The 13,878-nt window shown below is 39.9% G+C and overlaps 1 protein-coding gene across 2 annotated transcripts in view; it reads left to right on the top strand.

Moving 5' to 3' along the window:
• Nucleotides 1-13,878, top strand: part of PTDSS1 (phosphatidylserine synthase 1) — a 33,209-nt gene that overhangs the window by 8,375 nt on the left and 10,956 nt on the right. For both annotated transcript variants that reach the window (XM_059836132.1, XM_059836131.1), the window contains exons 4-9: nt 1,235-1,359; nt 4,439-4,597; nt 8,081-8,232; nt 10,231-10,372; nt 11,280-11,392; nt 13,730-13,795. In XM_059836132.1, coding sequence (XP_059692115.1) covers nt 1,235-1,359; nt 4,439-4,597; nt 8,081-8,232; nt 10,231-10,372; nt 11,280-11,392; nt 13,730-13,795 — 757 coding nt within the window. The remainder of the gene's footprint in view (nt 1-1,234; nt 1,360-4,438; nt 4,598-8,080; nt 8,233-10,230; nt 10,373-11,279; nt 11,393-13,729; nt 13,796-13,878) is intronic.

Raw genomic sequence — 13,878 nt, 5'->3', positions numbered from 1 at the left:
AGGAAAAGGCTGCACACAAAATCAAGAACAACATTTTTTCCTATGTAATTCTGCTTCTTCTGGCGTGACTTATTTAGTCATGCTTGAGGTCTCAGACCTGTTCAGTAGATGAAAGGCAGGAGTAGTGAGTCCTCAATATTTCAGGATGCACCCTCGCTTGCGGGCTGTACTTCTTATAGTGTGGCATCTGTTTACCTGATGTGTTTTTGGGGTGTACTACAGAGGACAGTATATATACTTTCTGTTTGTATGTGTACTTGAACTGTGGATTAATAACATGTGAGTTCTGGTTATAGTTTAAAATATCTTTTTAGAATTGCTGTAGTTTATTTTGGATGGCAGATACTAAGTTTACTCACTTTAATCTTTTCTGCCTTCCGTAACATTGCTGCAGGATACAAATAAGTTTGAGTGCTAGACTATGGAAATCATGTTAGTGTTTATATGCCTCTTCGAAATGCGGTCTTAAGTATCTGTGAACTTGTGAAGAATGTAAAGATATGCTCCCAACAGCAGCTTCATCCACCCACAGATCTACACCTAGAACTCTTAGCTTCTTAAAAGTTTTTATTTTTTAAAAAAAATCCATATTCAGACATTGGGAGGAGAGAGGTGGTAGTCCCAAATGCAGTAGTGTTTCATAATTTATAATGGTGTGAAAACAAATAATAATCATCTTTATCTTGAAAAGCTTCAAACAGCAAATTTTCCAGCTCAAAAAAGTAACTCAGACGTGTATTCGTATTTGTTAACTACTCTCTATTGCCAGCATAGTTCAGAATTGCCAGGTGGGATTATTAAATTGATCTTTGTGTTGAAATCTGCATATGGGCTTAGGGACCTGCATTAGTGAGACCAAGAATACTTAAAGCGAAGGGACAGAGATACATTAGGACCTGAGGATTGGGTATCTCTTACTAAAGAGCTTCCTGATCACAGCCTGGTACTACTCATGTCTAAACTGATTAGACTGATTTTTGTTTTGATTGGGTTCATGCAGTTGAGCATATGTTGTATCACTTGAAACAGGAGGTGATACGAAGGACTGAGTGCTCAGAGATTACCACCTGACTTGGGGCTCTTAAGCTTTTTTTACATTTAGCCACTGTATGTAGAAAACTCATTTGTGCAAACTGGGTATGTATAGAGCAACAGTTTGAAACCAGCTTTTTGGACTCTGTGTCCCAAGGAGTTTTGTGACTGAACATGATTTTAAAGCTGAGTCTTTTCGCAGGTCTCAGTGTGCTCTATTTTCTGTTCCTGGTATTCGTGCTCTTCCTTAACTTTGAGCAGGTAAAAGCAGTGATGTACTGGCTGGATCCTAATCTTCGATACGCCACAAGGGAAGCAGATATTATGGTATGTATCCATGGCACTTTATCGGACATTTTGGCTACTTCAGGCATGCTTTACGTGAATGGAAAGGGATAACTCTGAATTTGCTGGCATGAGCAGTGCAAGTTTGTGCCTATACTTGACAGAGTCAATGAGCCTTTTGTATCAACTATTTATTTACGTTGAAATCAGTTGGGGTGAAAAACAGTCTTCTCTGTATTTTTTCTAATTCAGATAAGTATGCAGTCAGAAGTGTGAGAGATGTTTGCAGTGGAGAGGCTTTGGATTTCTTTAAATAATAGATATGAGCCTGGATGCTGAAAATAGACTTAGCAAGGTAGTATCTAAATGAGGCCTGTATGGTGTGTGTGTCCCAGATTATTTTTTTGATGCCACAATGCTGCACTCAAAGAACTTTGGTCTTGCCTTACTGCTCTGAGCTTAGTACATGACTGGCATGCTAGTATGTGGAAATCCAGGTACAGCAACTGCTGCGGGGCTCTGCTGCCTTCCAGTCATCTAGTTAAGCACTGGTGCTGTTACCATTGGGAAATTACTTCCATAGACCATGATCTGGAGTGGCATGGAAAGCCAGGCTTGTTCTTCTGCCTGTTGAGCAGCTTGCAAAGAGTTTCAATACAGAAAACATTTCCTTTCAGATGAGGACACTAGCACAGGGAGTTGAGGTAGTAAAAGGAGGCCTAGGAGGAGTATGTGAGGTATGTTGGGAGGCAGTCAGAAGAGGGTGTCAGCACTTGAACACCAAGCAGAAGAGGGTTACTGCATGGGGAGGCAAGAGTTGCTAGTCTTGTCCTCTTCACTATCACATAGAATTACTGCCCACCACCTGACCGGTGTGCTTCCTTGCCCTTGGTTTGCGCATCTGCGCACCGTGGTCACCTGTGGTATGGCAGGTCCTGTTATTGGACTCATGCCTCAAGAGTAAGGAAATACACCGATTGTCTTTGGCAAATAGCAGTGTACTGCATATGCAAACTGCTGCACAGCACCTAATCAGCAGTGGCTGCAAACTCCAGCCCTGTAGCACGTAAGAGGGAATGGAAATCTTTACAGTGCAGTAAGCTTACATTAGTTGATTGTTAGTGAGGGCTGCATACAGGCTCCTTACCTGGAATACTCTGGATGCTTCAGGTGTTGCACCTCAGCTGATGAGCAGTATATGTTGTGCAACTCCAGCATCCAGAGTAGGGCTGTGACTTTCTGTTTTGCAGGAGACAGTGTGGTGGTGGTGAGGCATGGGCAGCCTGTTGTTAGGGTGGTGGGAGGACACATTGCTAAATGGAGCATGAGCATGGGGGTTAGTGATGTTGCTGAGCAACCAAAGGGAGCTGAGACAAGGAGTCTGTTGGTAGGTCAGATTCACCTGGCTCTCTTGTCATTTAAGTTAGAAATAAATAGATTCAAGTCAGGGGAGGACTAATATTACTACTGGCACAGAACCACAGTACAGCAGATTCCCTGACTGTAGCAGTCAGCAGAAACTTACTCCGTACTACTTTGCAATCCTGATCCTGTCACTTGAAGTTGGAGTAAATTTTTAAAGTGCAACTATAACGAAAGCTGCAGCTTGGTCTCTTGCACAGGACTGGCAAAGTTGCTTGAGTATAAAAGAAAGTTCAACACATTTCACTGTATGACTGGCAGAGCTGCAGCTGGAAAGATGAGATGGGGGGGAAGCCCCAGTAAAAATAAAAGCAAAAAAGCAAGAGCCCTGAAAAAAAGCTTGCTTTTGGAGTAATCTCACTGTGTTCATTCATCATAGAGTTTGAGATATCATGGTGTAGCTAGGAGCCTGCGCCTTCCATTGTGCTTTCTGTGCTTCTCATGGCAAGTGAGCCAGTTTCAGATCTCTTTGGGTACCTGCACAAAGCTGGAGCTTTGCCATCCTTAAAACAGATGGTGCACCTTTCTCTGAATGACCAGCAGCACTGGTCATTCGTGGCATGTGGGAGAAGCAATACCATGCTTTCACTTCAGGGAGCACCACCAGTAAGGGTTACTTACAGTTTCATAGTGGGACTTAACTGCCTACTGATAGAAGTATTTATGTGAAATTGTGCATTCTTTTCTTTATGGAGACCAGGATTTAAAACTTTCTCTGCCATCCCCTTTTCAACTTGATCATGGTTCATTTCTGCAGGATTAGCAATAGTTCTGACCTGAAAGATGATCCTTTCTTAATTCAACAGCACTGAGTAGTGCTGTGTTGTCACCTGCAGGTGGCAATGTATATTTTAGGAGGGTTGGAGAGCAGAGATGTTTTTAAATATGTGTTTCCAGTTGGGAGTAGTTCAGTTTGTGCCCAATGACGAGACAGAACCCCACAGATGTAGCCTCCTGATGGCATACAGTTGTTTTTTGGGGTGGTTTTTTTTTTGGACAGTGATTTCTAGCACTTGCTGTACGACATGATGAGAGAACACATTTCCTTTGTTATTGATGACTAGAATATTAATTAATATTCTTAAGGAATCTGCCATTCATCTGTGACAAAGCAGTTGCAAGTTCCCTTTGATTTTTTTATTTTTTTAATTCATCCCTGTAATTGAACTTTCTCAATATGAATGTGTTCTGGGAAATTGCTTTTGTGAGGAAAATAAGACACAAAAGATATTCAAATGAACATTGAGATGAGTAACATAACATCACAAACTGGTGAGGATTAGCAACTGATGAGCCACATCTGAACACCAGACAGCATGAAAATGGGGAAAGGTGGTTATTTCAAATCAAGACCCCAAAGAAAAGCAAATAACTAGTTTTTGGAGTATTGTTTGCTGATTTTATTATTACTGATTCTGTTGCTCCTGCTGTTCCTCTGTCACATAAGAAATACATGCTCCTTCAGGCACCAAGGTCTATTCTATCTCTTCATCTTCATCAGTGATGACACTGAGTCTTAATATTGAAAGTTTTCCTGCAGAGTTTAGAAGGACAAGAAAGTGGAATAATGCTTATTTTAATATCCTTATAATTTCAGGCTTCTTGCACTGGATAGAAATAATTTTCTTCATTCTAGTGTTTCTGAAGTTGCCTGCTGATTGAGGTTTTGAGTTGGGATTTTTTCTGTTTTCATTAACAGGAGTATGCTGTGAACTGTCATGTTATCACCTGGGAGAGAATCCTCAGCCACTTTGATATATTTGCTTTTGGGCATTTCTGGGGCTGGGCTATGAAGGCTCTGCTGATCCGCAGCTATGGGCTGTGCTGGACTATTAGCATCACCTGGGAGCTCACTGAGGTAGGCCACCCATTTATCTTAATTATAAGCAAATGTATGAGACACTAATAGTTCTTGGGAGGAAGGATGACTCACTAGTTCTCAGTATAGATTTACATTTTAAGCCTTATAAACCAGATGCTGAGCAATTGATGCAGTTGCATTAGTGGACAACAGCAAACTGGGGTTTAGGTGAGTGACTTACTACTATTTGAATAGGAGGGAAGTCTAGACCAGCCTATTGGTGCCATCTATAATTTGTTTTTCTGCTGTTATGGGAGTCAACACTCATGCTACTTCAGATGTTGACTAATATTCCCTGATTCAGAGCAATTGTTCTCCTTTTCCACCTTGCAATATCTGTGATCTACTGTCATGATCCCCTTAGCCCAAATACAGTGGCATTACGCATTGTGTTTAGTCGTGCATATTGTACAGTGAAGTTGAGGGATCTCCGAGGAAGGTGTGAGGACCCGTGAGGAGAAGTGTATATGGAATGGCAAGGCCCAATTCAGTGTGTTGTTTTCTGTTGGGAGGCCTGAGTGCATAGACCTTCTTCTGTTAAATTGTACCCCACAAACCTAGTTTATTCATGTTCACGGACATAAAAATGTGATTTTTACTAGACCTGGATCTAAGCTAGTTCACACACAGTGTAGTCCCCTGCACCATGGTTTGGAGGACCATTAACTTTTTTTTGTTACCTAGCTTTACCACAGTTCTTCCAAGCATATGCGTAAGTCATTTGACTGTTTGCACTTTCAAATCCTATTTTGGATTAAAAAAATTACAGATACTTGACTTGATTCAGTCAGTTGACTGTTGCTTGGACTGCTGGTCCTTATTGCTAGATCTGTTTTAAGAATTCAAGCTGATTAATTGCTAGTCTAAATACTTTCATTTGCATGTAACCTGGAGCTTGATTAGTAGAATATGTGTCACCTAAAATTCAAGGATGCGTTTCTATAAACATGAGTTTAATTTCCTTATATTCTTTGATTGGACAATTTGGAGAAAAAAATAAAAATCCAATTTTAATCAGCTTTTGGGACAGCATAGTCTAACCTGTCACACTTAAAATATTAAGTGTAGATATAAACACCTGAATTTAGGCTTTGAAATCATAGCTTTCTGTAGAGCTTGCTGTCTTGAGAATGCTTGGCTCATTTGACAAGGCATTTAGAATTCAGAAACAGATAAGGACTTAGTTGTCTAAAATTAAACTTCTGGGTTTGAAAATACTGGTGTCATGAGTTCCTTTTGAAAACATGTTTTTGTTTTGTGGCATTGAAGGATACGCTGTTTTCTAAGCTATTTTGAAACTGCTTAAGATTGAGATTTCACAAGTACCCATCCACAAAAAACAACTTTGCTAGTTATTGTACTCATTTTTTGCCTCCGGAAAAGAATAAATTTGGATTTGTTTCACACGCACTCTTACCATTCAGTTGATCATCACACAACAGTCATCTTCAATTTGACACTGCATGGGGTGTCTAGTATTCCCGGTTGTTGAAAGGCATATTATTGGAACAGACAATGTCTTGGGTAAGGTTCAACATATAGAGAGGTTATCACTACTCAAATGGATTTTTAATGAATTAGTTAATTCAGGTGAGTCATTAGAAACCTACAGAAGTTATCAGGGCAATTACGTAGGGATTTAGCTGTGCATCTCCTATTAGCATTAATGGATTTCAGCTGGCTCCCCATTCTGAAATGGAACACTTGGCTCATGCTCTGTACTATCGCATTAAAGTTGGGGTGCAGGCAGACCTTGGTCTCTCATTCTGAGAAAACAGCTAGTACCTTAGAGATGGTCTGGCTAACACCTGTGCTCTGGTTTTTGCTGCCTTACTATCTGTAACTTCTGGTGTCTTTGGCTGGATTATTGCAGATTGACGTGAAAGGAAAGCTGTAGCAGGATAATGAGCAACTTTGTATAGCTTGGGTCCTGAAGAGAAATTCAAGTTTTCTTTTCTCCTTGTTGAAATTCCCATAGCCTTGTGAAAAAAACCCCAAGTTGCTTTGATATACTTTTGCAAGAGTTTTCAAAGGAACTGTCGTTGTCAATATCAGTCACTGTAATTTATTACAAATGGACCAGTATTCATTCTTGCTGTATACAGGAAAACATTCTTCTTTCTCCTTTTCCCACATCTGGTTTTTTCAATATTTTGTTTATACATTTGTTAACAAAAGATACTTTATTACAAAATCATACCAATAATCTTCCACAGACACAGTGTATGTGCATTAACTGACGAAAACTGTTTTTGTGGAGGTAAGAATATTATTTAGTTTGCTATGTGTTTTGTTAAGCATCTCCCTGACTGTTCTAAAGGGACTGCTTAACACATGGCTGTCTTGATTTTCCAGTCCACAGCTAACTTTTTCAGTCTGTTTTTGTGTTGCTGTGATTTTTTTTTTTTTTTGGTAGAATAGAGAATACAATTATTTTCTCTTAAAGGAGAATGAGAGGCGATGAATCCATTTCTAGCTCTCAGTAAATTATGTTTGTCTTGCCTTAACTCTTGCCAGTTGTCCTCCTTCACTCTGTCAAAAGTGTAAACTCACCAAATGTATCTGTAAATACATTTAATCGCCTTACTAATGTCTCACAGTGGTCTTCAGTTAAGTTGAGGATTCAGAAAGGAACAGATTGCTTCAGAGGTAAATGATTTGTACACTTTCCAGGGGAAATCTTTAAGGGACTGAATGTGTTTTGATATATCCAGATGGTGTCAGCTTTTCAGTCTGATGTTGGTTTGTTTCCGGCCTATTTCCCAGTACCTTCATTGTAAATGTTCCTTCATCATTAGTGCTTACCAGAAACCAAGTAGGAAGGGAAAGTGGAGTAGCCTCTTAACTTCTTGAGCCGTTCTGGATCAAGTATAGCAGCAAAGCTTGTAGTATCTGAAATATTGGTGAACTCTTAATCTTTTTACAGTCACTAAATTTCCTAAAAATAGTAAATGTAAGAAAGAGTTCTGAAATAGAACAAGTATTAAGTCCTGAACTCCAGCATGCTTTAATAGTGACAGTTGTTACAAATGCGTCCATTCTACTTGCTGCATCTTGTTGATGGTTTAGAAAACATACTTAAAACTATTTAGCAAAAACAAAACAAAGATTCTCTTCAATTTATGTTTTAAAGCACAAAACACCTTCTTGCCTCCAAGAAATGCAGTAGTTTTGCTTGTTTCATGGATTTCTATGAATGTTCTGCATATTGTTTTTGAGAGGCTGAGAGCTGCCTGAGTCTTTATATACAGCACAGCCCCAACAGGGAACGGTGAGAAGGAAACCTCTGATGTCTTGTGTGGTTCTATCCAAGGTCTGAAGTTAATGGAAGGATGTCCACCAAATTTCAGTGATTGTGGCTCATGTCCTTGAAGTATGACATGTACTGAAAAGCTGATTTTTTGAATGTGTACTTAAAAAGTGAATTTGTATGAATTCTCTGCTGTTCCTCACCCAAAATCTTTTTGCTGTATTCTGTAGCTCTTCTTCATGCACCTTCTGCCTAATTTTGCTGAATGCTGGTGGGATCAAGTCATTTTGGACATCCTGCTTTGTAACGGGGGTGGCATCTGGTTGGGCATGGTAGTTTGTCGTTTCTTGGAGATGAGGACCTATCACTGGGCAAGCTTCAAGTAGGTCTAAATTAAAGCTTGATTAAACATTATGTTTGATGTTGTATTACATTCATTTCCTTGGGAATTAGACCTTCTTCACATACGTAAAACACGTGGTATAGAAATAGCATGCAATCTGCATGTGCTAACAATGCTGTAAATTTATTTTAAATGTTAAAAGTCCATCTTGTAGTAGTGCTACTGTACAGCATATATTTGTAAATATGATTATGTATATACCATTTTCCTTTGCAATCTAAGTTACAAGCATTGATGCCAAATGAAAATACAAAGTGGAAAAGCTGTTTGCGTTTTCAGTTTATTTTATACAATTTAAACTTTGAAGAAGGCAGTGAACAAAAAGAATTGTAATTGTTTTCTTATTGTACAATGTTTTTAAACTAGATTTGGGCTCAGCTTGATGAGGCATTAGTGTGGCAATCTGTCAGCACTAGTTGCAATTGCAGAGGAGGAATCAGGCTGATTGTACCTGTGCTGTGAATTGCCTTACCCCATTGCTGACCCTCTAAAATAAATGGAGTACTTGCAAAATAAAGTAGCATTTGTTGTGTAAAAGGACAACAGCTTGTGGCCTAGTAAGTCTTAGTTCCTAGCTGTCCAAGTACAGTTTCTACCATAGTATTTTGCCTCTCTCCTGCCTTCTTCCCTGCCAGTTGGTGGCAAGCATGGTTACCTGCGTGTTACCAATGGTATAAATGAAACAGGATCAAGTACAGCGAATTGCCAAATTGCCTTGAGAGATGGAAAAGGAGCTCACATCTTGACTTCCAAATTGGTACCTGCATGAACTTCTGTGCTGCTTTCTTTTCTTACTCACGAATTTGTTAATTGCTCTGAGAACCATTCAGCCTTTAGTCTCAATTCGATTTTCCTGCATTTCGATTCAGGAGGAATAATGAGCTTTATAGAATTGATGGTCACTCTGTTTTCAGAGAGTTCACTGAAAGTTAAAACAGCAGAATATCTATGACAGGACTAGTCTTTACTTTCTTTGTGGAATGTTTTTTTTCTCATGTTCTTTTAAATGCATGAGTAGATTTTTTTTGGACCTTTAATATGAAGAGAAGCTGCATAGAATGAGTAGCTTTTGCTTATGCCCTTTTGTTTTATTTTCCTTTTTTTGTTGAATAAACATGGATCTTAAAGATTAGAAGGCTCCCCCTAACCTAAGATCCCACTAGCCTAAAATAACACAAGTATCAGAAATATCAAGTCTGAATCTCCTTTTTTTTGTCCAGAAGGGCCAGGGAAATAACAGGGTGAAAACTGACTAGCCCAGCTAGTCCTCCTTCAGAAAAGGAAACTCTGAGTTTTTCTTAGATTCCCTGTCCTTTGGGTGGTGTTGCTCATCTGAATTAATGTTACCAAAAGCAAGAACCAGTAACACATCTGTCAGATGAACCTCCATTCACATCCCCTTTCAAAAGGGAATTTAAAAGCCTTTTAGCTTTTAGCAGTGCTATCACATCTCTACAGAAGACTTGCATGCATCTAATATCAGAGCAGCAGGGGTTGTATATGCTGTAAGTGCAGTATTTTCAAACCTGTGGAGCCAGCCCCTTATACAAGTAATGAATAATGAATCTGGCAGATTCTTGAAGGATTGATGTCAGTGAGCTCTAGAACAAGGAGTCTTTGGGATAAGAGCAGTGGCAGCATACACTAGGAAGAAATATCTTCTAGATTTTCCAAGGGGGTTGCAGAATCGCAATCCTTGTTTCTTTTCTTCATGGGGAGAATGATAGATATGTTTTGTAGTTAGTTACTGACTGAGGATAGAGGAGGGTGGGCTTTCATAGCAGAATGCACCCTGACTGGAATGCTTAGGAGATCACATTTCTTAAATCACTGTTGCCTGGTACACAGTTGTGTCTGTGAAGATCTTTGCTGTCCAGCAAAAAAGTGTGATTGTTCTTAAACATCAGTTAACATGGCAATTGCTTTTTTTTCCCTTACATATTCCTTGTATTTACTCCAGCCATTCTCTTTTTCTAGGGACATTCACACAACCACAGGGAAAATCAAAAGAGCTGTATTACAGTTCACCCCAGCCAGCTGGACCTACGTCCGCTGGTTTGACCCTAAGTCTTCATTTCAGAGAGTGGCTGGAATCTACCTTTTCATGATCATTTGGCAGGTAAGAAATAAATTCTGTGAAATCAAAGCTGCCATCAGCTCAGTTACTTATTGGCTGTGTTTGGCTAGAAGATATTCTAATGCAATGTACGTCCATCATTGAAATACCCGGTTAAATGAATTGATAATACAAAATTGGTCAGGGCATTGTTCACAGGAGTTACATGATAGTTCAGGAGTGTAATTACAGAATCTGTGGAAAACCCCAAATGTTACAGATTGCTGTACTGGCCATCAAATTGCTCTTTGCAATTGATATAGTTTTAAAAACTGCTAAACAGTGGGGTTTTGAGGAGGTTTTTTTTGTTTGTTTGGTGGTTTGATTTTTTTTTTTTTTTCCCCTTTCCCATTGACTGTTGGATGGATCACTGATACTCAAAATTCAGCAAGACTCCATGATACGTCCCAACTGCTTTGGTACTTACTCATGCAAATCCTAGCAGACTTCACTAAAACATAAACTTTTTTTTTTTTTTAATTTGCTGAATTTAGTCTTTAAAAGGAGAACGGGAAGTATTTGGGTTTTGGGTTCTTTTTTATGTGGTTTCTTCTACTCTACCAAATTTGCCTCAGTCATTCATACCTGATTTGGGGTATGAAAGTTATCAGAAGACCTCTGCAGTGTGAATTAGTGTCTCATCCCTTAATGGGTTTCTGGAAAGAGAGCAAATACTTTCACAGAGGTGTCTAGGGGAGGATTCTTTGTTTTACTAGTATATTCCTTGCTTGTCCTAGAGTGGGAATCTTAGACTCTTTAGTCCTGCTGGTTAGATTGAGGATTTATAGTAGAGCATAAATAGTTTTCCTTCCATGTTTTAGTTCCCTATTAATCTTTGTATGTTTTCTTTAGTAACTCAATAAGAGTTACGGAAGTTGAGCACTAATAACTAACTTTTTTTTTTTTTAAGCTGACTGAGTTGAACACATTCTTTTTGAAACATATCTTTGTGTTCCAAGCAAGCCACCCTTTAAGCTGGGGGAGAATTCTCTTCATAGGAATCATTACAGCACCGACTGTAAGGTAATTTTGTTGACATTGTGTTTTTTCTTATGTTTTAAGTAGCTTGACTTCTAGGCACCCAAGAACTGCGCATAGTTTGTGAATAAGTACGGCACATTTCAAGAAATTTATGCTTTTGTCACTATGAAAAGCAAAATTATCATCGCTTTTCAGTAAAGTGTATTTTCTGCCAAGTAAACTAATAAGGTAAAATGTATATAAACATCTGTGTTTCCATGGGGATGCAGAACCAGTCTGTTCCATCTTCTATTTGTATAGCATCTGCCTGTGTTGTGAGTTAGCTGTATATGTTATCCTTGAGGACTGTGTGTGAAAGTATCCAAGCTGATGACTCAGATACTCCCAAAAGTGTAGATGAGGAAAAATAGAGCTGTTGGTTTTTCTAACTGAGCTCCTTATTCTGTTTGTCTACAGGAAATATTAGCATCTTATAAGAAAAGATAGAGCATTACCATATTCTGAGTAACAGAACAGTATATATGCAGCGTTAACAGTTGTGTAGAAACATTAACCTGCTTTTAGTCGTGCGCAGTATTTCACATTGTTAACAGTCCCCTTAATGTGTTTTTTTCCTGTGACATAGCTGGAGGTAGACAGAATACACAGTTTTGAAGTTAGAGGCAGGGAATTTCCCATTCATGAGTAAAGTGATGTTACCTTGGACAATTCAATGGCAACTGTGTGTTGGTTTATTCCTAAAATACAGCTGTTAGTGTCTCAAGTTATGTGCAGTGATTTCACAGTTAACTAAATCACTTTAAACATCCTATAAGCTCCTGTATAGGTGAAATTCTCGGTATTTTTATGGCACTTGCCAACCTGTAGAAGTCTTTATTCTTGAACAATCCATGTATTGTTGGGTTAATAACACTTGTCTTCCCCATCTGTCAGTGGAAATTGGAGACAGAGACTGAGAAAAGGAACTTTACAGAATCACAGAATCATTAAGGTTGGAAAAGACCTGTAAGATCGTCAAGTCCAACCATCAACCCAACACCACGATGCCCACTAAGCCATGTCCCACAATGCCACGTCCACACGTTCCTTGAACACCTCCGGTGATGGTGACTCCACCGCCTCCCTGGGCAGCCTGTTCCAGTGTCTTTCAGTAAAGAAATTTTTCCTAATATCCAGCCTAAACCTCCCCTGGCGCAACTTGAGGCCATTTCCTCTTGTCCTGTCACTCGTCACTTGGGAGAAGAGACCAACACCCACCTCTCTACAACCCCCTTTCAGGTAGTTGTAGAGAGCGATAAGGTCTCCCCTCAGCGTCCTCTTCTCCAGACTAAACAATCCCAGCTCTCTCAACCACTCCTCATCACAAGACTTGTGCTCCAGACCCCTCACCAGCTTCATTGCCCTTCTCTGGACACACTCCAGCAACTCAATGTCCTTCTTGTAGTGAGGGGCCCAAAACTGAACACAGGATTCGAGGTGTGGCCTCACCAGTGCCGAGTACAGGGGCACGATCACCTCCCTGCTCCTGCTGGCCACACTGTTTCTGATACAGGCCAGGATGCCGTTGGCCTTCTTGGCCACCTGGGCACACTGCTGGCTCATCTTCAGCCGGCTATCAGTCAACACCCCCAGGTCCTTTTCCGACGGACAGCTTTCCAGACACTCATCCCCAAGCCTGTAGCGTTGCCTGGGGTTGTTGTGACCCAAGTGCAGGACCCGGCACTTGGCCTTGTTGAACCTCATCCAATTGGCCTCTGCCCATTGATGCAGCCTTTAGTCCCACTACTTTGGAATTCCCCTCTAAACTCTTAAAATTTAGAAGCATAAAGAACAGAGCAGAACGGTCTCCAGACTGTTTTCAAAATAGTGAGAAATTTTACTTCGTTCTTGAGAGGAAAACGTGCCAGTGGTTAGAGTGCTCACCCAGGATACGGAATAGCCATATTCAGTTTCTTTCAAGATTCAAACCCAAATCTCTCAAGGAAATGCAGTTGTTAATAAATTAAAGAAAAACTGTGGAAAAAGTGGGGTATTCTCTAATTCTTTCAAAGCTGTTGCAGTTTGCCTGAAAGAATTGGAGATTCAGTGGAGAGGCAGAAGACAAATATGTAGCTTTGTTAGCCTACTGGTTTGGGTACTTTCCCAGTCCTTCCTCTCAGGATTGTTTTCTGTGTTTTTTCAAGCTATTTGATCTATGTGATAATCTGTCCTACTAGAGTTGAAGCCATCTGGTAGACATCCAGCATGATTGCATGTGATTTTAACCATTAGCACTTCATTTTCAGTATAGATGCATTTGTAACATAAACTTGTTTTCTGAATGTAAATACTCTGGGGACTTTCAACTTCAGTGAAGAATTTTCTTGTTTCCCTTCTCAGGCAATACTATGCGTACCTCACAGATACTCAGTGCAAGAGGGTGGGAACTCAGTGCTGGGTGTTCGGGTAAGTGTTCTTGCTGCATTCTTGAGGCAGATGGACAAGTGTTAAGTACGAGTCCAGCACAGGAACAGGCTTTGTATGAAGCC

This window comes from Gavia stellata, chromosome 3 (genome assembly GCF_030936135.1).
Source record: "Gavia stellata isolate bGavSte3 chromosome 3, bGavSte3.hap2, whole genome shotgun sequence".
NCBI lineage: Eukaryota > Metazoa > Chordata > Aves > Gaviiformes > Gaviidae > Gavia > Gavia stellata.
Note: the sequence above shows the minus strand (reverse complement) of the source record. Positions and strands in the feature narration are given on the sequence as shown.